This window comes from Oryzias latipes, chromosome 20, assembly GCF_002234675.1.
Source record: "Oryzias latipes chromosome 20, ASM223467v1".
Taxonomy (NCBI): Eukaryota; Metazoa; Chordata; class Actinopteri; order Beloniformes; family Adrianichthyidae; genus Oryzias; species Oryzias latipes.
In genome coordinates this window covers 1,473,731-1,498,112 of record NC_019878.2, presented here as the reverse complement: position 1 = coordinate 1,498,112, position 24,382 = coordinate 1,473,731, and the positions used below count along the sequence as shown (strand labels likewise).

Below are 24,382 nucleotides of genomic sequence, written 5' to 3'. Positions count from 1 at the left end.
TGTACATTTAAGGAAACAAAGCATGTAGATCGGTTTCAGGTCAAACATAAAGACAGTTCCCTCACCTGGATGTCTGCGTTCAGGTGCACGATGGCGACAGCGCCGGCGCTCCACTTCTGGCCAAGCTTTGTGGTACAGAGCTGCCCCCCTCCATCAACTCTTCCAGCCACCAACTGTACATCAAGCTCAGAACAGACAGCAGTGTCAACACCGGAGGCTTCCTGGCATCATACAACTCCCGTAAGAAAACGCACACAGCTGTGCTGAATAATGATATTATAGAAGTACAAGATAGAAACGCACAAAATATAACATGACAGGACTTCCAGTGGGAATATGGCAGCAGCATAAATGTGATAATAATGATAATAATAAAACAATGTGGATGAAAGTAGCAGACAGCAGACATACGAAGGTTTAGACAGTTTATTGAGATCAGGAGACGAGGCTGGACTAGACTGAGGCAGCAATGCTGGAACAGAGAAGGAACATTGGACATTGATCTGAACGAGCTGGCTATTTATACTGCATGAGTGTTAATGGGACAATGGGCTCCAGGTGAGCAGGAGGTGGGATCAGGGGAGGAGGCAGCTCCAGCAAGTCTCCAGGCAACTCCTGCAGAGAGAGAGTCAGATGGGAACAGACAGGGATCCCAACAGTCATGATACCTGTGTGCAAATTCCTCCGGAGAAACAGGGATTTTCCCCCGATGAATCTGCACTGCAGTGTAGTCTGCGCTGTTATCACACGACACTTTGTCTTCTCAGGTTCAGCTTGTCTTTTTGACAGAGTCATGCTTTGTGATGATGGGATGCACGGATGAATTGAAGTTTCTTTGTGTGTGATTCTTAACTTCAGGGTGTGAGGGCATCCTCATCTCAGGACGACACAGGGGAATGGTGGAGTCACCCAACTTTCCCAACACTTATCCAGCCAATGCCATGTGCAGCTGGACCATCCAGGCCAGCAGTGGAAACACAATCAACTACACCTTCATCGCCTTTGACTTAGAGGCCTCCTTCACCTCCTGTACCTATGACTACATCAAGGTAAAGACTTCTCCATTCTGGATCCTGGCTGAGGAGATCAAGGCAACATGTTTTAAACGTTTCAAAACGTTTTCTGTTTTTGTGAAAGTTCTGCTCTGCTCTCTGGCAGAAATGGAAGATTTTGATAGTTAAAAACTCAGATTTAAAGGAAGAAAAAACAATTAAATCTATTATGTGATGAAATAATTAAAAATAAAAAACCTTTTGACAACAAAAATGAAAAGAGTAACTAATGGAATGGTGTTGAACTTTAGACATTTCCAAAATCACAGTTTACATAAGGCACCTGTGTGATCAGTCAGTACTCTATTTAACACCTTTTACTTTACTGTAAGTAGAATTTAACCTTGTTGGTTCATTAAGAGTAAGCTCAGGGTCAGGGTCTGACTGTAAACATTTTGTAGCGACTTCAAAAGCAAAACCAAACAAGCGTATAAAGCGGTCAACAAAAAATATGGCAACCCAGCTCACCCCCCCCCCTTCCAGTGTACACAGGGAAAAAACACAGGTGAGTTAAAGTCAATTAATGTCACCGCCCGCAAACACGTGACCCACCAGCTGATTACCTACTCAATAATCTATAATCAAAACAAACCTATATTCATTCACCATAAGAAAGACCAGCCTTAATTCATGGCACTTACACATTTACTGGTATTTCAGCTCTTCATATGTCTTATGTTTACTTCCCACAATGAGTGTTGAGTGTTATTTTTCACAGTAAAACTTTTTTTTCAATATTCCAGCTGTACAATGGACCAAACGAACAAGCTCCATTGATTGGAACCTACTGTGGGCAAGCCCCTCCTCCTGCCAGCAGCACCACTGGCTCCGCCCTCACCCTGGTGTTCAGGACAGACTCCTCCATCTTCATGTCTGGATTTCAGATGATGTGGTTCCAGAACGGTTAGAGACACATTTGGTAGAACAGAAACTATAAAGTACAATCAGCTCTGAAATTGGTTATGGCTAATTTACATTTAAATTCTTTATTGTAAAAGCTATAGTTTAGTTTTTGTTTTAAATATTTGTTGTTACTTCTTCTAATAGTGACAATCCACTTGTACATAGCTGACATCATCAGGTAGAAATGGTGTAGTGTGTATACAGTGTGTAACAAATAACAGCTATGTATGTTTCTGCTCCTAGAAAAACAAAATACGTATTTTGGGATTTTAGCAACACAAGGTTGCCACAAAGGGATCCAAGCCAGGGTCTCATTACGTAAAGACGACTTCTTGTGTGGAAGTGTCATCTGAAGGAGATCAGAGACTGCAAAGTAGTGGTAGGGAGAGTGTTTTAAGACAGCATAGGATGGTGGTGACTCTGGTGATGAAGAAGAGGAAGAAATAATTGCCAAAGGGAGGGTGAGCCCCAGTGGGCCCCGGTGAATTAGCCCCCAGGCCCATCTCCACCCATGCACTCTCACACACACCCACTTTCTTCTGGCAGTGGAGTTTCTGACTGGGTTGTTCAACAGGATCTTAGGTGGTGAGAAGATGCCAGAGGAATGGAGGAGAAGTGTGATGGTGCCCTTTTTTTAAAAAAAAAGAAGGGAGATGTGCATAATTGTAGCAACTACAGAGGAATAAAACTGATGAGGTATACAATGAAGTTATGGGATAGAGTAGTTTTATGGAGTGATATTTCTGCCACCATGTTGCACACAAAACTTTCTAAGTTGAACACAAAACTTTCTACGTTTTTTGCTCAAAATCTTTGATTTTGCTGACTACTTTGAGCGCGACTTAGCGTGATGTGACTGCCACTGGCATCGCCAAAAAGAAATTTGCATGCGTTGTGTCATCACACTTTTTCCTATCTTTGCTAAGTTAAGTTTCGGTTTGATGTGACAAGCTGCCATCAGGTGCTGATTGGTCCAGATTCTAACCAATCAAGTGTCTCTGTCTCATATTGACGGTACTCCGAGGCAGACATTGACTTTGGACTTTGTGTCGGTTCTGTTCGTACGAGGTTCTGCCGTTTTCACCCACTCTGGCCCGTTTGTCTCAGAGTAAAACCCAGAAGGAGCAGCAAAGCAGCTAAAATAAAACAGAGTTTTGTATTTATTCATGTCTGTGTAGAGACCAACGTGTTTAAAACGTCTGCAGCAAAAAAAAAAGAAAAAAACGTCGGAGCTCCGACTCCATCCAGCCGGAAGAAGTTAAACTTTTTAAGATTTGTATCTGAACTTTTGTTTTATTTTAATAAATAATTGTTGAAATATTAAGAGAAAATAGCATTTTTGATGACTAATATTTTTAAACTTTGGACAAACGCTCACAAGTTCTAAAACATGAGACACTGGTGAAAATTTACACAAAAGTTAAAAATGCTTCTTCTGATAAATGCATTGAGTCTCCTGTGGTGAACCATCATTCTTTTGCTTATTACTGCTGTTCATCTGATCTTAAACACGTGTGCAGCATAAAATCATATGTGCTTTAAATCTTTTATTGTTTTGTTTTAACAAACAGACCTTAAAGAAAATCACACTTTTCACTAATATTTTGCTCTGCAGGATTCACAGATCACACAGACCTGTTGATGTAATGTCAGCAGATAAACTTTACAGTTTCAGGAGATCCTCAGCCATAAATTCACAAATCTGACTTCATAAAAATGAACGAATGCTAAAAAAAAAAAGAAAGTATGAATTATTATGAATTATTTAAAAAATGAAAACGTCTTCATCCAAAAATGAGGGTAAAAAGAGCTGGTTCAGCCTCTGAGCCTCGGTAGCAGACACCATGTTAGATTCATATGGCGATTTGATTGGTTAGAATCTGGACCAATCAGCAGCTGTTTGATGGCAGCTTGGTCACATCAAACCGAAACTTAACTTAGCAAAGATAGGAAAAAAGTGAGATGACTCAACGCATGTGAATTTCTTTTTGGCGATCATATCACGGCAGTCATATCACGCTAAGTCGCGCTCAAAGTAGTCATAAGTAAGCAAAATCAAAGATAAGACAAAAGCAAGATTTGACACAACGCACGTAAAAAATGTGTTTTGCAAACGCAAAAAACGTTTTTGAAAGCAAAAAAAAAATTTGAGCAAAAAATAATAATTTTTGAGCAAAAATCTTAGAAAGTTTTCTGTTCAACTTAGAAAGTTTTGTGTGCAACATGGTGGCAGAAATATCACTCCATATAGTTGAAGCTAGACTGGCAGCAGAAGTGAACATTTGTGAGCAGCAGGATGGTTCCATGCCAAGAAAGAGCTCTACAGATGCAATATTAGCTTTGGGGATGCTGATGGAGTTGACCTTGTGTGTTTTCTGCAGGATGTGGTGAAGAGCTGACCGGCCCCGGTGGCTCCTTCTCCAGTCCAGGCTACCCAAACAAATACCCTGAGAACAGAGAGTGTATCTGGTACATCACCACATCCGCTGGCAGCAGCATCACGCTCACCATTCATGAGTTTGATGTGGAGTTCCACCAGGACTGCAGCTTTGACGTTTTAGAAGTAAGATCTGCTTCCACAAACAGCAGCATGTTCCAATGTACAGTTGGAAGGGCGTGGTCACATAGAACACACGCTAGTTCTCAGGAAAACATTCTTCTTCACCACATGGATTGTTTTCATTCAGTTTGTGAACATTTTTAAAAAGCAGCCGCCTAGATTAAAGATATTGAGGAGATCAACTTGGCCATAATTGTGTGACTTATTTTAAGTAGTAAATTAGTGCTTTTAAAGTATCATTGGTATGGGCTGCTGTTTATAAAGTTGTACAGTCAAAAATTAGCAGCAATAGTTTTGGTTTATTAGTCTGTTTTGGGAGGAAAAAAACAGGTTTCATTTTTCATCTGCATAATTTTACCTTCGATTTCATGTTTTTAGAAATGTTACATCTACTAATAAATTATTTAGTTAGGAAGATAAATATTTAAGTTTGAATATTTTTTTATAATGATATATTTAGATTACAAGCCTAATGTTAGGTTTGTAATCTAAATATTTATTTTTGTAAAAATAAACATTTTGTTTGCAAATTAAATATTTAGATCTGACCTAAATGTTTATCTTTCAAATTAAACATTTAAGCTTTGTTACTACATATTTATTTGTGAAATAAATATTTAAGTCCAAAGTAAACATTTTGCTCTTTAACCAAATATTTAGATAATATGCAAAAGAACTTGCCAATAAGCTGAAATGGACTTCTGATGGAAATTGGACTGCTGTTGTTTAAAAATGAAGAGGAGGAAGGCGCGGTCATTGGAGGAGAGAGAGGAGGAAAGTCAGGAGTGTTGGTCTGAGAGTAGAGACTCTGAATGTTGGAACTATGACAGGAAAAGGTAGAGAGTTAGATGACATGATGCAGAGGAAGAAGGGAGACATACTGGCTAATATAAATATCAATATCAACAAGCTGACATTTAATATAATGAGATGTACAGTGGACAAAATAGTTGGTACCCCTCAGTTAGAGAAAGAAAGTCCACAATGCTCACTGAAATGACTTGAAACGTTCAGAAGTAACAATAAATTAAAATTTATTGAAAATTAAATAATATAAATCAGCCATTACTTTAGAGTTATTGATTAACAGAATTATTTAAAAAAAACAAAAACTAATGAAATAGGGCTGGATAAGATTGATGGTACCTTCATAAAAGACTGAGAACTAGTTGCCCAGAGGGTCATGATGAACTCAGGTATGTCCTTTAATTGACATCACAGCTGTTTTCAAACCTAGAATCAGTCAGTCTGCCTATTTAAAGGGAGACAAATAGTCACGTTGCTGTTTGGTGAAAAGGTGTGAACCAGACTGAACATGGACAACAGAAAGCCAAGGAGAGGATTGTCCCAGGACATTAGAAACAAAATTATAGACAAATATCATGAAGGTAAAGGCTATAAAACCATTTCTAAGCAGCTTGAAGTTCCTGTGACCACAGTGGCACATATAATTCAGAAGTTTAAGACCCACGGGACAGTAGCCAACCTCCCTGGACGTGGCCGGAAGAGGAAAATTGACGACAAATTGAGGAGACGGATAGTTGGAACTGTATCCAAAGAGCCCAGAACAACCTCCAAAGACATTAAAGGTGAACCACTAGATCAAGGTACATCAGTGTCAGATCGCACCATTCGTGGTTGTTTGAGCCAGAGTTGACTTCATGGGAGACGACCAAGGAGGACACCACTGTTGAAAGGAAATCCTAGAAAAGCCAGACTGGAATTTGCAAAAATGCATTCTGGGAAAATGTCCTTTGGACAGATGAGACAAAACTGGAGCTTTTTGGTAAGGCACATCAGCTCTATGTTGGTAGACTCAAAAATGAAGCATCCAACCAAAAGAACACTGTCCCTACTGTGAAACATGGAGGAGGCTCAGTTCTGTTTTGGGGCTGCTTTGCTGCATCTGGCACAGGGTGTCTTGAAGTTGTGCAAAGGAAAATGAAATGTCCAGATTATCAAGGCATTCTGGATAGAAATGTGCTGCCAAGTGTCAGAAAGCTTACTCTCAGTTGCAGGTCATGGGTCTTCCAACAGGACACCGATCCAAAACACACAGCCAAAAACCCCCAAAAATGGCTCAGAGAAAAGCGTTGGAATATTCTGAAGTGGCCTTCTATGAGCCCAGATCTGAATCCCATTGAACATCTGTGGAAGGAGCTGAAACATGCCATTTGGAGAAGACACCCGTCAAACCTGAGACAACTGGAGCAGTTTGCTCATGAGGAGTGGGCCAAAATACCTGTGGACAGGTGCAGAAGGCTCATTGACAAATACAGAAACCGTTTCATTGCAGTGATTGCCTCAAAAGGTTGTGCAACAAAGTATTAAGTTATGGGTACCATCATTTTTGTCCAGCCAGATTAGTTTTTTTTTTTTAAATAATTCTGTTATCAACAACTCTAAAGTAATGGCTGATTTTGATTATTTAATTTTCAATACATTTTAATTTATTGTTACTTTTGAATGTTTCAAGTCATTTCAGTGAACATTGTGGACTTTATTTCTTTAACTGAGGGCTACCAACTATTTTGTCCACCACTGTAAACACTACCAGCATCAGGAATTCAAACTATGGTTCAAGTTTTTTCAATATCCTCATAGGTATATGGAGGCCCAGACCTGTCAGCCCCCCAGCTGGCCAAGCTATGCACCACCACGACCAGCCCCATGCAGGTTTCCAGCACCGGCAACCTCCTCACTGTGCGCTTCAAGTCTGACGCCTACGTCAGTGGTCGAGGATTCAACGCAAGCTGGGCTGAAGTCCAAGGAGGTGAGAAAGCTCGGCATACCCAAAATGTGACATTTAAACTCCTTTTACATTCATACTGAAGCTTCTATTCAGTTCTCCTTTTCTTGTCCGTGTTATGAAAATGTCAGTTAATACATCAATGAAGAATATTCTTTCAAGCATCTTGAATGGCAGCCAATTTAGACAGTAAAAGCATACACGATGCAATTAGAAATGTGTTAAATACTTTAGCAAATAAGAATCACAATTTCAGGAACCAGGTCAACCAGGTTACATTACAAAAGAGAGTCTGTACTGAAAACTATCAGTGAGAGATGGAGCTTTGCATCACAATACCGTCTCTCGGCATAAGGATAGAGACTGTCAGCCAGTCTTGTGATTCTTTCTGAAGGCATCAAGTCAAACAAGTGATATGTTGGGTGTTTTTAGGCCTTCAGGATGTCATGAATTCTACTCAACAGAAAGTAGAGTAATCTTTACTGATCTGTGGAAAAGTAGTCCCAATGATCTTCCCTGGTGTTTTCCCCTCTTCAGCCATGGTGCACCAAGAAAGCCACACAAGTACACTCTCAGTTGCACAGTAGTAGAAGGTCACCACGAACTGCTGAAATACCTGAGTCTTCCTCAATTCCCTCATGTTGAAAAAGCATTGTTGAGGACTCTTTACCACATTTCTGACAAAGGGTCCTTTGACCCTTTCACCAACAAAATCCTTTAACCTGAAGCCCGCTCACCTGATTGCCAGTCACAAGTGAGGAAAGGTCGTTTAGTTTTTACCATTTCTTGATCTTTTTATGGCCAAATTATGACTGCAGAATCATGATGTTTGGTTAAATATATGTTTGGTATACCTGCTGTCTTGTTTGGATTCAGCCTCCACAGTTCATCAGCAACTTTAACAGAGAGAGTTGATAAGGACACAAAGCAGTTAGTGTGTGAAGGGTACACATGCAATCATTAAAGGCCATGTCATACAGCCACTACGTACATTTGACACATTTTCATGTCTGAAACTGTGTTCTTTGGTGATACATGCGTGATATACGTAATTCATAAGTATTTCTTGTGTCATTGGTACATGTGCGCAGATGTCCGTCGAGGATTTCGGTCGACTGGTCTTTACAAGAAATTCCGTTTTTTTTAGTTTTTTTTTTACGTGAATTCAGTTTTGAGCTGTTCAAAATCTTGGGTTGTTAGAGAATTACGTATTTTATGCAGTTGCTACGCAAATTTGTGGCTTTCCACAACAGTTCCACATATGTCTAACAGACTATGCATGTACCACCATCTTTTATATCCCATATATTGTGCACATATCACGTTAAAATAAGGTGATTGACGCACAAAGCACTAATGAATTGAATACAAACAGAGCAATAATTATCCACGGTTCATCATGTTCAGGCTCTCATGTTCTTTGCATGGTTTATATGTACCTTTTTAGTTTTAGCGTGGTTCATTCGTGATACATCTGTAAAGATTTCACGTAAAGACCACAATTTTTCTCACTTTTTCCACATGTGTTCACGTATGACCAATTGTCATCCATGCAATGCACACAAAATATACTAGTGGTTGTGTGACACGGACTTTAAAACACAATCCTTAGTGCTTCAAGCATCGATTGAAAAAGTAGGAGAAATGTCAACTCTCTCACTGTGTGACTCTTTAAAAAGTTAGTGACATGAATAATGAATAGTGTTTAGTCTAATCTCATATTTTGTTTTAAAGCTTAATCAGCCAGGTTCTTGTCACGAACTGGTGGTGGAGGACCCAAATGCAGGAGACCAAGCTTGATGACAGGAACTAAAACATTTAATTAGCAAACTGAAACATGACAAAACTATGAGGGGAAACAAAACTGTGACAAAACAGAGCAGATGACCTGACAAGGATGAACAGAAACCAAGACACTTAAATAGGCTGAGGGTAATTAACTGAACTGAAGACAGCTGTGGATCATGAACCAGAAACTGGTGTGACTGACAAGGAAACCAAAAACATGACAAAGAAAACCAAACCACTGAATCCTTACAGTTCTATTGAAAGCTGAAATAGAAATGAAAAAGGGCATCCTTATGTAAGTATTTTTGTTTAAAGGTGCTGCATCATCTGTATTTTCCATCTGATGGTTAAAGCCTTTGGTGGTTTTGCATCTCTGATGAGTTTGATGAGCAGCTTCTCCAAACATTCAGCAGGTTTTGAAGTGTCACAGGCCCTGATCAGACATGCAGCATATATCTGTTTTGTATTAGGGGATGTTGTAGCTGCTTTAGGACATGTCAGAACCCAAAATGTCTTCTGGATTTGGCCAACTCAGCTGCAATCTCTAAGCGCCCATCCCAGCACTTCCTCTTTTTGTTTTTTCTTTAGGATTTTTATCACAAAACCAAAGTGACACTTTGTACTAGTTCAATAAAGTTCATAGTGTCTGTATCGATAACTGACATCTTAGGTTCTTCTTCCATCAGACACGGTATGAATGCTCATGTTTATCTGAAACGATTGATATAATTACGTTGTTTTTGACCTAAACCAGTAAAGCCACCATGATCTTTCCTGCAGGATGTGGAGGTCCAATCACAGCTCCGTCAGGGGAGATCCATTCCCCTTTGTACCCTAACAGTTATCCCGCCAATGTGGACTGTTCTTGGGTCATCAGTGTGGACCACAACCACCGTGTCTTCCTGAACTTCACTGACCTGGATATTGAATTACACACCAACTGCACCTGGGATTATGTGGCTGTGAGACGATAAGTTGATCAGTGTTTGAATGTGATGGACCTCTGTGTACAAAGATGTACGGTCCTGTTGACAGAGGTGGAAGGTAAAAGATAGACTCTATCTGAGGCAGCTGGATGTCTCCCAGTGGTCAGATTCCATGAAGCTGTTAGAAAATGTAACAACAATGTTTCTAGAGGTTAGCTACAGGCAGGCTAAGGATACTTTACCTGCGGCTATAACTTGGGTGTACGAGGAGTTTGGGAAAGCCACTTTTAATTGCTTTAGAAAAAGATTTTTAAAATGACTCTAAGAACAAAAATAACAACAGAAAGGAGACATGAAACCCTGTGTATCATCAGTAAACTGGGCACAAAGGTTAGTTTGCTGAGCCACACAGAGAAAACTGTTAGCTCTGGCATACTCCTGTATAAATACTGACGTACTGTAGATATATTTCTATTAACCACTAGAATGTCTGTTTAGTAGTGTTTCGCAGAGGGACCATGTAACACTGAAATGACAGAACTCTATGTCTTCTGCTGTAGATTCACGATGGTCCAAGCATTTCCTCCCCCCTGCTTGCACACATCTGCGGTTCCAGTTTGCCGACCTCCATCACCTCCACCCAGAACACCATCTATGTTCGCTTTCGGTCTGATTCAAGTCGCGATCATCGCGGCTTCAGTGCCAGATTTTCTGAGGGTGGGTCGTTTGTCATGCACAGTTTTCTTTATGCTGCTTTAATGTCTGGGGAAGCAGTCTGTAGACTGATGTGTTTGAGAGATTTGAAGCATTCAAGCTCACTGCCAGTGAATGCTGAGAGGACGAATGTGTAAAAGAAGTTTAAATATGAAAGTTTGTGTATTCTTTATCACATCTATTCTCTAAAGTCAGACTGAACATTTAATCAGTACATTGCTAATAAAATCCCAGGTGTGTCAAGCATCCAGGCGTCATGCAGTTCTCTGCTCTCAGATCAGCTGACCGCCTCATTTTGACTGTGCAGCTCACATTTTTCACAGCATGTGGTGCAACCATCGTAACAGATGATGTTGGTGGAGCCATTGCATCACCGCGGTACCCAGCACCATACCCACCAAATCAGAACTGCAGCTGGTTCATCAAGGCCCAGGAACCATGTGAGCAACCTGAAGACACATTCTCCTTCTTCCTGTTAGTGTCATTTGATTAAAATCCTGGGTTTTCTGCACAGTCAACCACGTGACCCTGTCCTTCACGGACTTTGAGCTGGAGGCGATCGATTCCAACTGTTCACACGATGCTGTGGAGATCCTTGATGGAGACAACTACCTGGCACCCTCGATAGGTAGATATTTGTGTTTTGTTAAAGTCATTGTAAAAATAATTCAATCCAAATCCAGTTAAGTAGTTCCCAAGGCGAAAAAGAAAACAACAGTTTGAAGAACAAAGGACATTTTGAAGGACTTATGCCCGGTCTTCTGGTAATAAAACCATCCGTCCTTCCATCTATTTTCTAAACGGCTTATTCCCTGATGAGGTCATATGGATGCTGACCCCATCTCAAAAAATGTTGGTTGAAGGTGGGGTCCACCCTGGACAGGTTGCCACTCTGTTGCAGGGTCTCTTAATAAACCTTCCCAGAAAATGGACGTCATTTTCATGATTATCTTTTTTAAGAAGATGAGGCAGAAGAAGCAGAACTATTTGGTAGTTTGCAGAGTTTTCACAGAAAACCGTTCAGCTGCAGATCATCACAGGGAACAGACCTCAGTTTCAGAGAAGAGAATTACAGTTGGTCAATTCTGAAAAATCAAGAGGGTTTGGCAGTCATCGTTTAAAAATCATTGCAGACTTCAGAATAGTTTAGCAGTAGCTTTATTGCACAATAAAAATACATCCAGTTCAGGTAACCAGGTAACGTCTCTGTTCATCTGTCTTGTATTCTCAGATTTAGTGTGCTAAATCTTTTTTAGAGCAACATTTCTGTGGAAGTAGTTCAACCCATTGAATCACTGGGCTTTATGTTTAGAAACCATCACAAAGACTTAACCTTAATTACCGTCAGAAATGATTTGACAATGAAAACCAACAGAAAAATGAAGTTATTTTCAACACTATGTCATTACTGAAACTTTAAGACTGTTAAGACTTTGAGTTGAATTTCAAAATAAAAGTGTTTTGTTTGTAAAATTGGTTCCAGTGTTTGATTCATGAGGTAAGGAGCGAGTATACAGGAGTGTCCTCTCATCCTTCATGCATACTGGAAATAAACAACAGTTTAAGTTGTCTCACTTATGTCACGTGTTAACTAACATGACCAAAATGTTGTGTGTGTGTGTGTGCATGTGTGCGTGTGTGCAAATGCATTCCTGATCAAACTTCAACAGAACAGGCATTACAAGCTGATGTCATGATCATCCCCATCAATGTTTTGCAGGTCGTTTCTGCGGTTCGGTGGTACCTCACCCTGTGACCTCCTTCAGCAGCGCCATGGTGGTGAACTTCATCACTGATGTCTCTGTCTCTAGAAGAGGATTCAGAGCAGTGTACTCAGCCTCCACCTCAAGTACAGTGAACACTGCCCTTGTGCTTTTACTGGGAGTTCTGGTCTAATTCAGACACGGTAGCAATGGCAGGATCTTTAAACCATTCTTCTTGTCATTTGTGCTGCCCAGGTTGTGGAGGCGAGATGGTGATGCAGAGTGGGGCCTTTAACAGCCCCAACTATCCAGATGCTTATCCACCAAACCTGGAATGTGTGTGGACCATCAGGAGCTCCCCAGGAAACCGCGTGCAGCTGTCATTTTTGTAGGTGCATCTGTAGGTTAACGTTTAACCTATTAACCTGATGAATAAAACCTTAGTTTCACTGTTAAACTAAGGTTTTATTCATCATTTTCTCAGAAGAAGCCCATATGGATTTGAGAATATTTTAAAAGCGGGGCTTAGAATATTGGATTTTTAGAAATGTTCTGTGAATCTTTTCACTTACACCGCCACTACTACTGCAAATTGAGATGTATAGTGAGGCCCCCCAACCAGGCCTGCTGGAGTCAATGGCAGGCCTGGTCAGGGTTCCACCTGGACCTCCAAACATTGATACCTAAATATCCCACAAGGTCTACAGAACAGCAGCTGGGTAAACATTTGTAGTCTTATCGTTTCCCTGTCATGCACTTTGATTTGGAAAGGTCTAGATCCTCACACTGACATCTGTGTTGTAATTGTAAGGACATTTAATGTAGCAGACCCTTTATTAAAAAAAAAGAAAAATCTTAATCTTTCACAGTACAGAAACATCCAATACTTTTATAGCACTTTTCTACCTCCCATTAAGGCCTGAAGTGCTCTACAGTCACAGTCTCATTCACCCACAAACACACCCATTCACACACTAATGGTGACTCCGCTGCTGAACACTGGCGCCAAGCTAGAAACAACGGCGGCCGTGTTCCCTGGGTGTTCCTGGGCCCGGCAGTCCTCTCTCCATGCAGGGAGAGGGATCCCTGCGTTCTACACCTGAGCCTGGGGGGGTGTCCGTGTCCCTGGGGGGGTGTCCGTGTCCCTGTGGGGGTGTCCGTGTCCCTGTGGGGGTATCCGTGTCCCTGTGGGGGTATCCGTGTCCCTGTGGGGGTGTCCGTGTCCCTGTGGGGGTATCCGTGTCCCTGTGGGGGGTGTCCGTGTCCCTGTAGGGGTGTCCGTGTCCCTGTGGGGGTATCCGTGTCCCTGTGGGGGTATCCGTGTCCCTGTGGGGGTGTCCGTGTCCCTGTGGGGGTATCCGTGTCCCTGTGGGGGGTGTCCGTGTCCCTGTAGGTGTGTCCGTGTCCCTGTGGGGGTATCCGTGTCCCTGTGGGGGTATCCGTGTCCCTGTGGGGGTGTCCGTGTCCCTGTGGGGGTATCCGTGTCCCTGTGGGGGTATCCGTGTCCCTGTGGGGGGTGTCCGTGTCCCTGTAGGTGTGTCCGTGTCCCTGTGGGGGTATCCGTGTCCCTGTAGGGGTGTCCGTGTCCCTGTGGGGGTATCCGTGTCCCTGTGGGGGTATCCGTGTCCCTGTGGGGGTATCCGTGTCCCTGTAGGTGTGTCCGTGTCCCTGCGGGGATGTCCGTGTCCCTGCGGGGGTGTCCGTGTCCCTGTAGGGGTGTCCGTGTCCCTGTGGGGGTGTCCGTGTCCCTGTAGGGGTGTCCGTGTCCCTGTGGGGGGTGTCCGTGTCCCTACGGGGGTGTCCGTGTCCCTGTAGGGGTGTCCGTGTCCCTGTGGGGGTGTCCGTGTCCCTGTGGGGGTATCCGTGTCCCTGCGGGGGTGTCCGTGTCCCTGCGGGGGTGTCCGTGTCCCTGTAGGGGTGTCCGTGTCCCTGTGGGGGGTGTCCGTGTCCCTGTAGGGGTGTCCGTGTCCCTGTGGGGGTATCCGTGTCCCTGCGGGGGTGTCCGTGTCCCTGTGGGGGTGTCCGTGTCCCTGTGGGGGTGTCCGTGTCCCTGTGGTGTGGGTTCTGGTCATTGCCCCTGAGTGCTGTTCTTTGCCAAAATCTCCACTTGCGGTTGAGCCTGGTCGGGCCATGTTTACAACACTTTTTTGTGGACCCCCACTTCTCTTGAGTGTCTTCCTCCTGGGCGGGGGTGGCTGTTCCTTGCTTTGCTCTCTCCTGGACCAACCGTGGGCTGTGTGGGTGGCAGCCTGGGGTGTGGGGTGGGTCTCCCTTGGGGGGCTCTGGTCTGTGCCTGGGGTTGGGGTGGGGGGATGCTCAGAGCTCATGGGCGGTGTTGGGGTGCTCTTTTGGGGTTAGGGGTGCTCTCCGGGGGCAGGACCCCGCGATGGGCCCACCCGGCGCTGAAGGGGGGGGGCTGCTCTCTTTGTTGGGCTGGAGCTTGCACACTCTGTCCCCCCCATGCCTCCCTGCTGTTTGGCTTTGGGGGCCCCCATGTCAGTCCTGCTGGCCCTGGCCTGGGTGGCGGATGTAATCACCCGGGGGGTGGTTGTTCTCTGTCTGCTACTGTGCGAGTGTTGGGGGGTTCTGGCTGCTGCTGCGGCGGAGGTCTTGGTGTGGGGATGGCTGGACACTCCCTCTTCTTTTCACATTCCACTTGTTGACATGTGAACATTTATGGAGCCAACAGCTGTGTTTATAACATCTGAGTCTGTGTGTGGACAGGCCCCGCCCCTTCTAGACTTGTATTACATCTGAACCTCACTGTAATGATTATAACCATCCAGAAACGTGTTGCTTTTATGCTGCTTCATGGTTTTACCTCCCCCCCCTTCTATAACCACCCTTCTACCCCCCCCCCCCAACATCTCTCTCTTCTTCCCTTCCTTTCTTTTCCATCCTCTCCAACTCAAAACTGTGACAAATATAAATAATACGAATAAAGTTTAGCCTAAATTACAAAAGGGGTTTCTTCAAATATACACCTAGTGTGTCTGAGGATTCATAACCCCTGTTGTTAAAGTAAAATATGTCCAACACAAGAGGCCTTCAGCTCTCATCTGTCTGCTCAGCTGTTGGACAGGACAAGCTAGAAAATCCAATCAAATAAAGAAACAACTAGGGCTTCAGTGTTTTGCTCAAGGACACTTCGACACAGGGGGGCCCAGATCAGGAACTGAACCTGCAATCTTCCAAATCACAGGTCGACTGCTCCACCTCTGCCGCCCATTATAATGGTTTATGTTTGTGTATTCCTACGCAGGATTGTTATTGAGGTTTTTGTCTGGAGGTACCTGTGCCGGTTTTAAGTGTGCAACGTAAATGTGCCTGTCTTTTTAATGCAGTTAATAGTTTTTGCTCCTTTGCTTAGAACATTTCATCTCCAAGGAGACTCCAGCTGTGAAAACGACTACCTGGAAATCCGAGAGGGCAACTCCACCGGGGCTTTGGTCGGTCGCTTCTGTGGAAGTTCGCTGCCCTCCAACTACACCTCTGTGAGCGGTCACATCCTGTGGGTCAAGTTTGTGTCGGATTCATCCGACAGCGGAGCAGGATTCCGAGCCACATTCTCCCACTGTAAGTGTCTGGTCACTTGGAAACTGTTGTTCTTTGGATCATTGGCATTCTGTTTTTAGGTCTGGATTCAAAGCATTTTCCTCCACTGATTCCTTCCTTGTTTGAGGGCACTGCTGTTGTAGAATTTTTTTTACAGCTTTAAAGGTAGGAGAACCTCTGTGTATAACTAGTAGTTAAACACAATACAACCAATATTTAAAAAATCTTTACCTGCCCCACTCAACCCCACGTTGCTCCTGGTGGTTATAGATTGGCGCCATCAGTTTTTGAATGTGTGTGCATGAGTGAATGGAACTGTGACTGTGGGCCTTCTAAGAATGTTGTAAAGCGCTTTGTACGCCATTGACCATGTCAGTTTTCAAAGCTGAAATGAATGACAGCCTTTGGTCCTCAGTGTACGGCATTGATGTGACGGGGGAGTCCGGTCAGATTGCTTCCCCGCTGTATCCCAGAACATATCCCAACAATGCTCACTACCGCTGGACCATCAATGTGGAAGGAGACAGCTACGTTCAAATCCGCTTTCTGGACATGGACATAGAGGACTTGTATGACTGCTACTACGACCACCTCAAAGTAAGGTTCCATGTTGTGTGGTGGGAACATAAAAACAGAGACACGGCCTCACATTCACACAAAACCATGAACCTGCTGTTCTTTGTTTGGTTCCTTTAATGCTTCTTTCCATTCACATGTTAGTTTCCTAAAGTTCACCACTGTTGTTTTTCCACATCCAAAGAATCCAAAGAGAACATTCTTAGAACGTTCTAGACACTGGATGGTCACATGACTTTGCTAAATTCAAAGTCTTTCAAAACTTGGACTGGAATGATGGATGATCAGTTTTGATTACATGACGTGTGTTGTCCACTGATGCACTTGGTCATTTTACGTTTAGGTTAAAAAAGCGACCCTGTCTCAGTCCAGATGTATTTTCTAAGATTGATTATCAATTTATCTCATTTTGAGACGAGTTCTTAATGGTTTAGGTCGATTTGATTAGATCTGATTAACAACTTGCCTCAGATAGATTGATCTGTCGTTACGCCCTAACTATTGCTAGTTTTTTTTTTTTTTTTGTCTACAATCACACATACTAACATGTATGTCCACCAGCAGGCACTGTCATGATGTCGTCAATATATCCAACTCAAAGCAGACACTTTCAGCCTTCCCTCACCAACACACCTTATCTGTTACTTTTATGTGTGCTGTTGATGTTATTTATTACTTTGAGGTGATGAATGAAGATGTTTAGGCTTCAGGCTAACTGCTTTCAGATGAAAAAAACACAACTCCAGTAGATGAGATGAAGATTTTCCCATTTCCCTCCGTAGATATTTGATGGTCCAGATGTCTATCACTATCCTCTTGGAACATTTTGTGGCCTGGCCCTGCCCCACCTCATCAGAAGTTCAGGGAGCACCGTGACCTTGCTATTCAAGACAGATACAGTGGTTGGAGGAAGAGGGTTCCTTTTGGAATGGACTGCTGTGCAGAACTCTGGGCCATCACCCACGATCCCTCCAGGTAAGAACTGCATCTCTTTGCTGTCACGGTGCTGCAGAGTGGAGAAAGACAGGAGAAAAGTTTAAGAACACTAAGCAGTCTTCCATTCAGGGATTGGATTGGCTGTAAAAGCAAAGCTGTGCAGCAGACTTATTTTTTTTTTTCCACCTTTAGCAATAAAACAGTGTTGCTCATTCAAATGATTGTGGCTGCAGGCTGCATAAGGAAGTGTGGTGCTGCCACTCGAGTTGTGGATCATGCCCCAGGCCTTGATCCACAACTCAAGTGGCAGCACCACACTATGGCAGCAAACACATTCAAGTTAGTCCAAAATATGTGGACACCAAAGGAAGGTGTAGAATTGCTAAAATAATAAATTCAGTTACGCATGATATAATGACTGTTATGTAAAGATTCTCAGTGTTGCCTTTTTAAACCAGCGCAGGTGTCTGTCCATCACCTCCACCTTGTCTCCCCGGATAGAAACCATAGTTGCAGGATTATTTGTGACTATTTTGTCCTTGGGGAAGTTCACAGTTTCAGACTACGTTCTACTCAGCATCCCATGCATGTTCAGTTTTGCGTGCATTTGTGCATTTTAGGTGCATGTGGTGGGCAGTTGGTGGCAGGAGAGACCCCAGCCTTCCTATTTTCCCCTGCCTGGCCTGGACAGTATCCTCCAAACCAGGAGTGCACATGGTTGATCCGTTCTCCAGGCTCTGTGGTGGAATTCAACGTCTTATCTCTGGACATAGAGGGCTCAACCCCATGCTACTTTGACAGAATGGTTATCAGAGACGGTAAGATACCAATCCAGAGAAAACAGATCAACTTCTGCGTTTCATTATAAATGACACCAAATCACACCTGCACATCATGGGGTGATTCGCTGTGGCGCCTCCTGCAGAGAGAGGCTCAGAGGGCTGCGATTCAGTGTAAAGAAGGGACAATTTTTGCAGTTTTCATTGAGTGTGAGCTGCCAACTGGTTTGTTGATAGATGTGGCCCGCTAAGGTCATGACCTGTAGAGGTCATGGAGTGCAGAGGTCATGGAGTGCAGAGGTCATGGAGTGCAGAGGTCATGGAGTGCAGAGGTCATGGAGTGCAGAGGTCATGGAGTGCAGAGGTCATGGAGTGCAGAGGTCATGGAGTGCAGAGGCCATGAACTGCAGAGGCCATGGCCTGCAGAGGCCATGAACTTCAGAGGTCATGGCCTTTAGAGGTCATGGCCTGCAGAGGTCATGGCCTGCAGAGGTCATGGACTGCAGAGGTCATGGCCTGCAGAGGTCATGGCCTGCAGAGGTCATGGCCTGCAGAGGTCATGGCCTGCAGAGGTCATGGCCTGCAGAGGTCATGGACTGCAGAGGTCATGGCCTGCAGAGGTCATGTACTGCAGAGGTCATGAACTTCAGAGGTCATGAACTGCAAGGAAAATATTGTTTTTTTCAACTGTGAATTTGAGTGAAAATTTCACCCCAGCCACATATTCAAAAACTCAGTAAAGTTTGTACCTCACCTAGTACCCTAGGTCTTAAGGGCATTTTGAATGACCCCGCCCCCTAAAAATAAAGCCAAAAGATGACATCACAGCAGGAGAAACCGTCAAATATAGAATGGGGCCAAATCTTTAATGGGTATTAAAAAAACTTTCATAATCCACTGACGACAACCAAAACAAACGTCATCCAAAGTACGGTAAGTTATAAAATTATTATGGGATGCCACAAGGACTTATAGCTAAGTGGCCATTTTGTGGTCAAGTGTGACATGAGGCAATTTTCAAATTTCTACACTATATAGGAAAAATCTTTTTGTTTGTGAGACCGTCAGGAAATTTCTCACACCATCGAAAATACCACCATAGAAAAGGGCGGTGGGTGGAAGGCGAGGGCAGATGTGTGTCACAGCTACTATGTCAATGAAGGCAAGTGGAAGTGGGGGTTCCTGGGTGGGTGGGTGGGTGCAGGTAGCACGTGCAGGCCATATAAAGCCACTTGCACCTTTAAATCATTTAATGTCTTCATTTTCAGGAATGAATTTGAATTTAGAACCAGTCATTCATATTTAAGCCCGCATCCCAACACTCCCTTCAATCATTTATATGCTTTTTGGAAACAAGACATGAGTTGTTTTATTTTATTTTATATTGTGGGCGTGGCTTCCTGCCCAAGCACTTATGGTAACCTCCTTTCATTTGAATGGTTGTTTTCAGGTGCAACAAGCGTCTCTCCAGTGATAGCTAGTCTGTGTGGCAGAGAGCCTCCAGGCTCATTTCACTCAACGGGAGACTCCATGTTCATCCATTTCTCCTCTGACAGCCAAGTCAGCGGCCAGGGCTTCAACGCGTCCTACTCTAAAGGTTGGCAAACAAACTCCACATGCCTAGCTCTATGGTAGCGTGGAATGGCTCCAGCATCCCCTGTGACCCTGACCACGAACACTACATACAGTATCACTACAGTTTCTTTTAAAAGTGTAACACGTCAGTTAATGGAAATCAGTTTGTCTTTATCATAACTTGTCACCATTTGAAACAAAAATGTCTCTGTTGCTTTTGTTTGGTGTCATCTTGATGTAGAATGACTATGACAGTGGTTTTGAATTTCAGGTTGTGGGGGCTTCCTGCATGTTGACAGAGGTGTTCTGAACAGCCCCCACTATCCCCAGAACTACCAGCCTGGTCTGAACTGCAGCTGGTTTGTGATGGTCACACCTGGCTTCAGGATATCGGTTACCTTCCAAAGTCCCTTCCAGATTTCAGGCTCTGGTACTTCCTGTAACTCGGGAGATTTCCTGGAGGTAAACATTAGTACTTCTAAATCTAAAGGAAAGTCATGTATTTTACCTGCTGAAGTATCCCAGCTAGGGCAGCATTTTACTTTCTTTTCTTCAAAGGTGAGTTTGTGGCAAAGCCAAAATGCAAACAAATGTTGCTTTTGTCCTTTAATTAGTTACCATTTTTGGCTTAACATATTCATTCAACCCTGTGAGGTTCAAAGACTTTCTCCATCACCAGACTTGAACCTCTAGATTTAAAACCTGAGGTGGAGTTGAGAACATGACCTGTACATCTGTAACAGAGAAATGCCATGTCATACTATAAACTGGGAATAAGCTGTTTGTTGTTTGACTTTGTGGACTAGTGTGAGTCTTGGAACCTCGAAAACAGTTGTTACGAGTGTCTAAAAGACTTTAAGAACCTGCCAGATTTTCCTCCATCTGCCTCAGATCCGTCACGTCGGACTTTGTTTGCTACACCTTGATAAACTCTGCCTCTGCAGACTGCTTAAGTCTTTGTTTCCACAGGTTAGAAATGGTCCAGATGCTTCATCTCCTCTGCTCGGGGAGCGGCTCTGTGGCTCAACACCCCCATCCCTCCTCCAGACCACTGATAACCAAATCTACTTTAACTTTGTGTCTGACGGAAGCACTGAAGCCAGCGGTTTTAAACTGACTTTTGAAGCTCACAGTAAGGGTATGTGATCATGAAAAAAGACTGAGGAAACAGTCATTTTTCTTTTTTTTATTGTTTGACTTGTTTTTGTGTTTTTGGTCAAATGGTTTGAAAGTCAGAGTTCAGCTGTTTGACAAACAATATAACTGGCCGTTAGTGCAAAGATTGAACTGGAAGTGAGTAAAACAGCAACCAGTTATTCCATTTGCTTGCCTGAACTATTGCACATGCAGTAAAACGTGAGGATGAGAAGAAAGTCTGTAGCAATGCTGGATATCTGACATGAGACTTTGCTGGGAGGTGCTGCACGACGATCTGCAGTTCCTGATGCTTTTTTTCCTGTGGTTAGGTTTCTCCTTTAACATTCTTGATTAGCTGTTATTGTTTGTCATTTTAACACTCTTTCTCCTTGGTGCAGAAAATAAGAGGAACGGCCTTACTAGAAGATAAAACTTGTTGTCAGACTCAGATCTTCTGAGTCAGTGCAGACCTGCAGATGCTGTGCTGCTCCATACTACATCCATTGTAAACACAACACCCATATTCTTGAGCTTTCCACCAGCAGAAGTGACTCACTACTTCCCTTAGACAGCATCCTTCCTTTTTCTGACTGAGAAACATGGTCTCAAATTGGGAGGTGCTGATTTTTTTTACATTGCTTAATAGCAAGTTGCCAATCTCACTAATGTAAGATTTAGATGTTGCTCAGTAGAGAACTGAAAACGGTTTACCGTCCTCAAGCAACCAAACATCTATTGTGTTTTTACATGGATCAAAGTCTCCTACCATATTAGGCCACCTATCTTATTCTCTCAGAGCCCTCTCCAGTCATAGTACCTACTTCAAGTCCACAAGACATACAGACTAGATCACAGGGTCTGTTAAAGGTTCTAGCAGGTACAGTGAGGCAAATAAGTATTTGAACACCTGAGAAAATTCATGTTAACATTTGGTACAGTAGCCTTTGTATGCAATTCTACAGGTCAAACGTTTCCTGTAGTTTTTCTGCCTGAGGGAAGAAGATTGTTCTCCAAAATCTCCTCTCCCCCATAGCATTAAGCCCCCACCTCCATGCTTCACAGTAGGGATGGTGTTCTTGGGATGGAACTCATCATTTTTTTTCCTCCAAACACGACGAGTGGAATTAAGACCAAAAAGTTCAATTTTGGTCTCATCTGACCACATGACTTTCTCCCATGATTCCTCTGGATCGTCCAAATGGTCATTGGCTTCAGACGGGTCTGGACATGTACTGGTTTAAGCAGAAGAACCTTCTGAGTCATGCATGATTTCAAACCATGTCGTCTTAGTGGATTACCAACAGTAACCATGGAAACGGTGGTCCTTTCAGGTCACTGACCAGCTCCTCCCATGTAGTTCTGGACTGAGTCCTCACCTTTCTTAGGACCATTGAGACCCCACCAGGTGAGATCTTGCATGGAGCCCCAGTTCAGGGAGATTGACAGTCATGTTTAGCTTCTTCCATTTTCTAAGAATTGCTCCAACAGTGGATCTTTTTTCACCAAGCTGCTTGGTAATTGCCCCGTAGGCCTTTCCGGCTTTGTGAAGGTCTACAGTTTGGTCTCTGGTGTCTTTGGACAGCTCTTTGGTCTGGACCATGTTAGTAGTTGGAGTCTTACTGGTTGTATGGGGTGGACAGGTGTCTTTATGCAGCTAACCACCTCAAACAGGTGCTTCTGATTTAGGAGAATAAGTGGAGTGGAGGTGGACTATTTAAAGGTGGACTAACAGGTCTCTGAGGGCCAGAATTCTAGCTGATAGACGGGGTTCAAATACTTATTTGCCTCATTATATCTCTCTTTATCTTTACAAAAACTTACCAGTGTTCCTCAGCCAGGACAGAACCAACACTGCCAAACGTGTTTGGACTTTTTCTAAAAAAAAAAAAAAATACCTGATGCAGGATGACGATAACACAATTAGTTTTAAAAACAAATATCTAGGAAAACAAACCTCTGTCTCTGAAGTGATGATGGACTGGGTTTTCAATCTCTGAATCAGGGCAGGTAGATTGTGGAACATTTATATGTATGTGTTCTTCTATGTCAAACTATGAGATATTTTATTCACAATGGTTGCAAAAGATTCAATTATGTATGCTTCTTGGAAGAAAAATGTGTAAAAAATTCTGAATGTCAGAAACCTAAATTCTTGTTGTCAGTAATGACAGTACGTTAAAACAAACTTCTTGTTTTGCTGCAGCATGTGGAGGCTTCATTGAGCTGCGGGACCTGGATCCTCCAGGATACATCACCTCGCCGAATTACCCACAGAACTATCCCCAGAACATTGACTGCATTTGGGTCATTAAAGTGCCCAACGGAGAAGCCGTCCAGATTGACTTTGAAAACGAGTTTTACATCGAGTCAACTGCCAGGTACACCTCATACTTATCAGGTCTGTCACTGGTTATAGTAAAGGATTTAATGCAGGGGCTAATTTGAAATCACTTTTTTTTTATTTGAAGTTTTTCAAAGATTGAAAGGGCGCTTCAAGTTTACCACTTGATCACTTAAAATACAATATTTGCTCACATAGCTTCACCACTTAGATTGATGATATTGTCATTTGACAAAGTAAAATATCCCTATTTTGCCAGCAGAAACCAGCCTACTACTGCAGAATTCAGAGAACTCTGGACCCGGCAGTGCTCTGGCATTGCTCTCATTAGAGGATTTGACTTGTGGAGTGTTGGTAATCTTCTCTGATGAATACTTTCACATGTAAAGATGTTTTTCTTCAGCTGTCTCTATGACTACCTGGAGATCCGGGATGGCTCTACATTAAACTCGGACCTCGTGTCCCGACTCTGTGGCAGTACCAGACCGTCTACCCAGCATTCAACTGGTTCAGCCATGCTGCTCAGGTTCCGTACTGACGGCAGCGTCACACACATAGGATTTAAAGCAAAGTACTCCATAGGTAAGTGGAGATCAGTCTTCAGCCATAGTTTGTGGGCATTTCAATTATAATGCAAAAATAGAAAAGTAGATGTGAAGAAACAACTTTGGATTGGATTTGAGGTCTGAGGGAAGCTACTGATAAAGTTGTCACACCTCTTTTTCTCATGCAAGTGTAGACGGTCCAAACCCAATCTGATAAATAGGAAAACACTAAACCAAATAAAAGCCAGCATAAAACAGTCAAATAGTAAAAAACTCATGCAATAAATCTTCTGTCTACTTGTCTGAGGCTAATTCTGATTTGCACTGAGAAGGCAAGTTACGTATCTGAAAGAGTGGCGGGTCGCGACCACACCCCTCTGCTGTTGTTAGACGTGTCCCCTTTCCACCATGGGGTTCCATTGTTTACTGGGTTCAACTTTGCTGTCCCAGAATTTATAGCATCCAATTCCTGTGGCTGGGACGCTCCAGCACCACCGCTGCTGCTCCAAAACACCACCCAGGCAGCTCCTGTGGTGTGCCTTT

General features: G+C 43.3%; 1 protein-coding gene across 1 annotated transcript in view; it reads left to right on the top strand.

The window, feature by feature from the left end:
* Nucleotides 1-24,382, top strand: part of cubn (cubilin) — an 80,760-nt gene that overhangs the window by 38,615 nt on the left and 17,763 nt on the right. Inside the window, exons 27-46 of the mRNA XM_023950080.1 lie at nucleotides 84-240; nucleotides 859-1,049; nucleotides 1,796-1,955; nucleotides 4,337-4,518; nucleotides 7,120-7,288; nucleotides 9,833-10,014; nucleotides 10,539-10,695; nucleotides 11,016-11,132; nucleotides 11,207-11,320; nucleotides 12,413-12,541; nucleotides 12,651-12,783; nucleotides 15,766-15,971; nucleotides 16,366-16,547; nucleotides 17,309-17,501; nucleotides 18,083-18,280; nucleotides 19,692-19,838; nucleotides 20,088-20,278; nucleotides 20,786-20,954; nucleotides 23,157-23,331; nucleotides 23,698-23,876. Coding sequence (XP_023805848.1) covers nucleotides 84-240; nucleotides 859-1,049; nucleotides 1,796-1,955; nucleotides 4,337-4,518; nucleotides 7,120-7,288; nucleotides 9,833-10,014; nucleotides 10,539-10,695; nucleotides 11,016-11,132; nucleotides 11,207-11,320; nucleotides 12,413-12,541; nucleotides 12,651-12,783; nucleotides 15,766-15,971; nucleotides 16,366-16,547; nucleotides 17,309-17,501; nucleotides 18,083-18,280; nucleotides 19,692-19,838; nucleotides 20,088-20,278; nucleotides 20,786-20,954; nucleotides 23,157-23,331; nucleotides 23,698-23,876 — 3,331 coding nt within the window. The remainder of the gene's footprint in view (nucleotides 1-83; nucleotides 241-858; nucleotides 1,050-1,795; nucleotides 1,956-4,336; nucleotides 4,519-7,119; nucleotides 7,289-9,832; nucleotides 10,015-10,538; nucleotides 10,696-11,015; nucleotides 11,133-11,206; nucleotides 11,321-12,412; nucleotides 12,542-12,650; nucleotides 12,784-15,765; nucleotides 15,972-16,365; nucleotides 16,548-17,308; nucleotides 17,502-18,082; nucleotides 18,281-19,691; nucleotides 19,839-20,087; nucleotides 20,279-20,785; nucleotides 20,955-23,156; nucleotides 23,332-23,697; nucleotides 23,877-24,382) is intronic.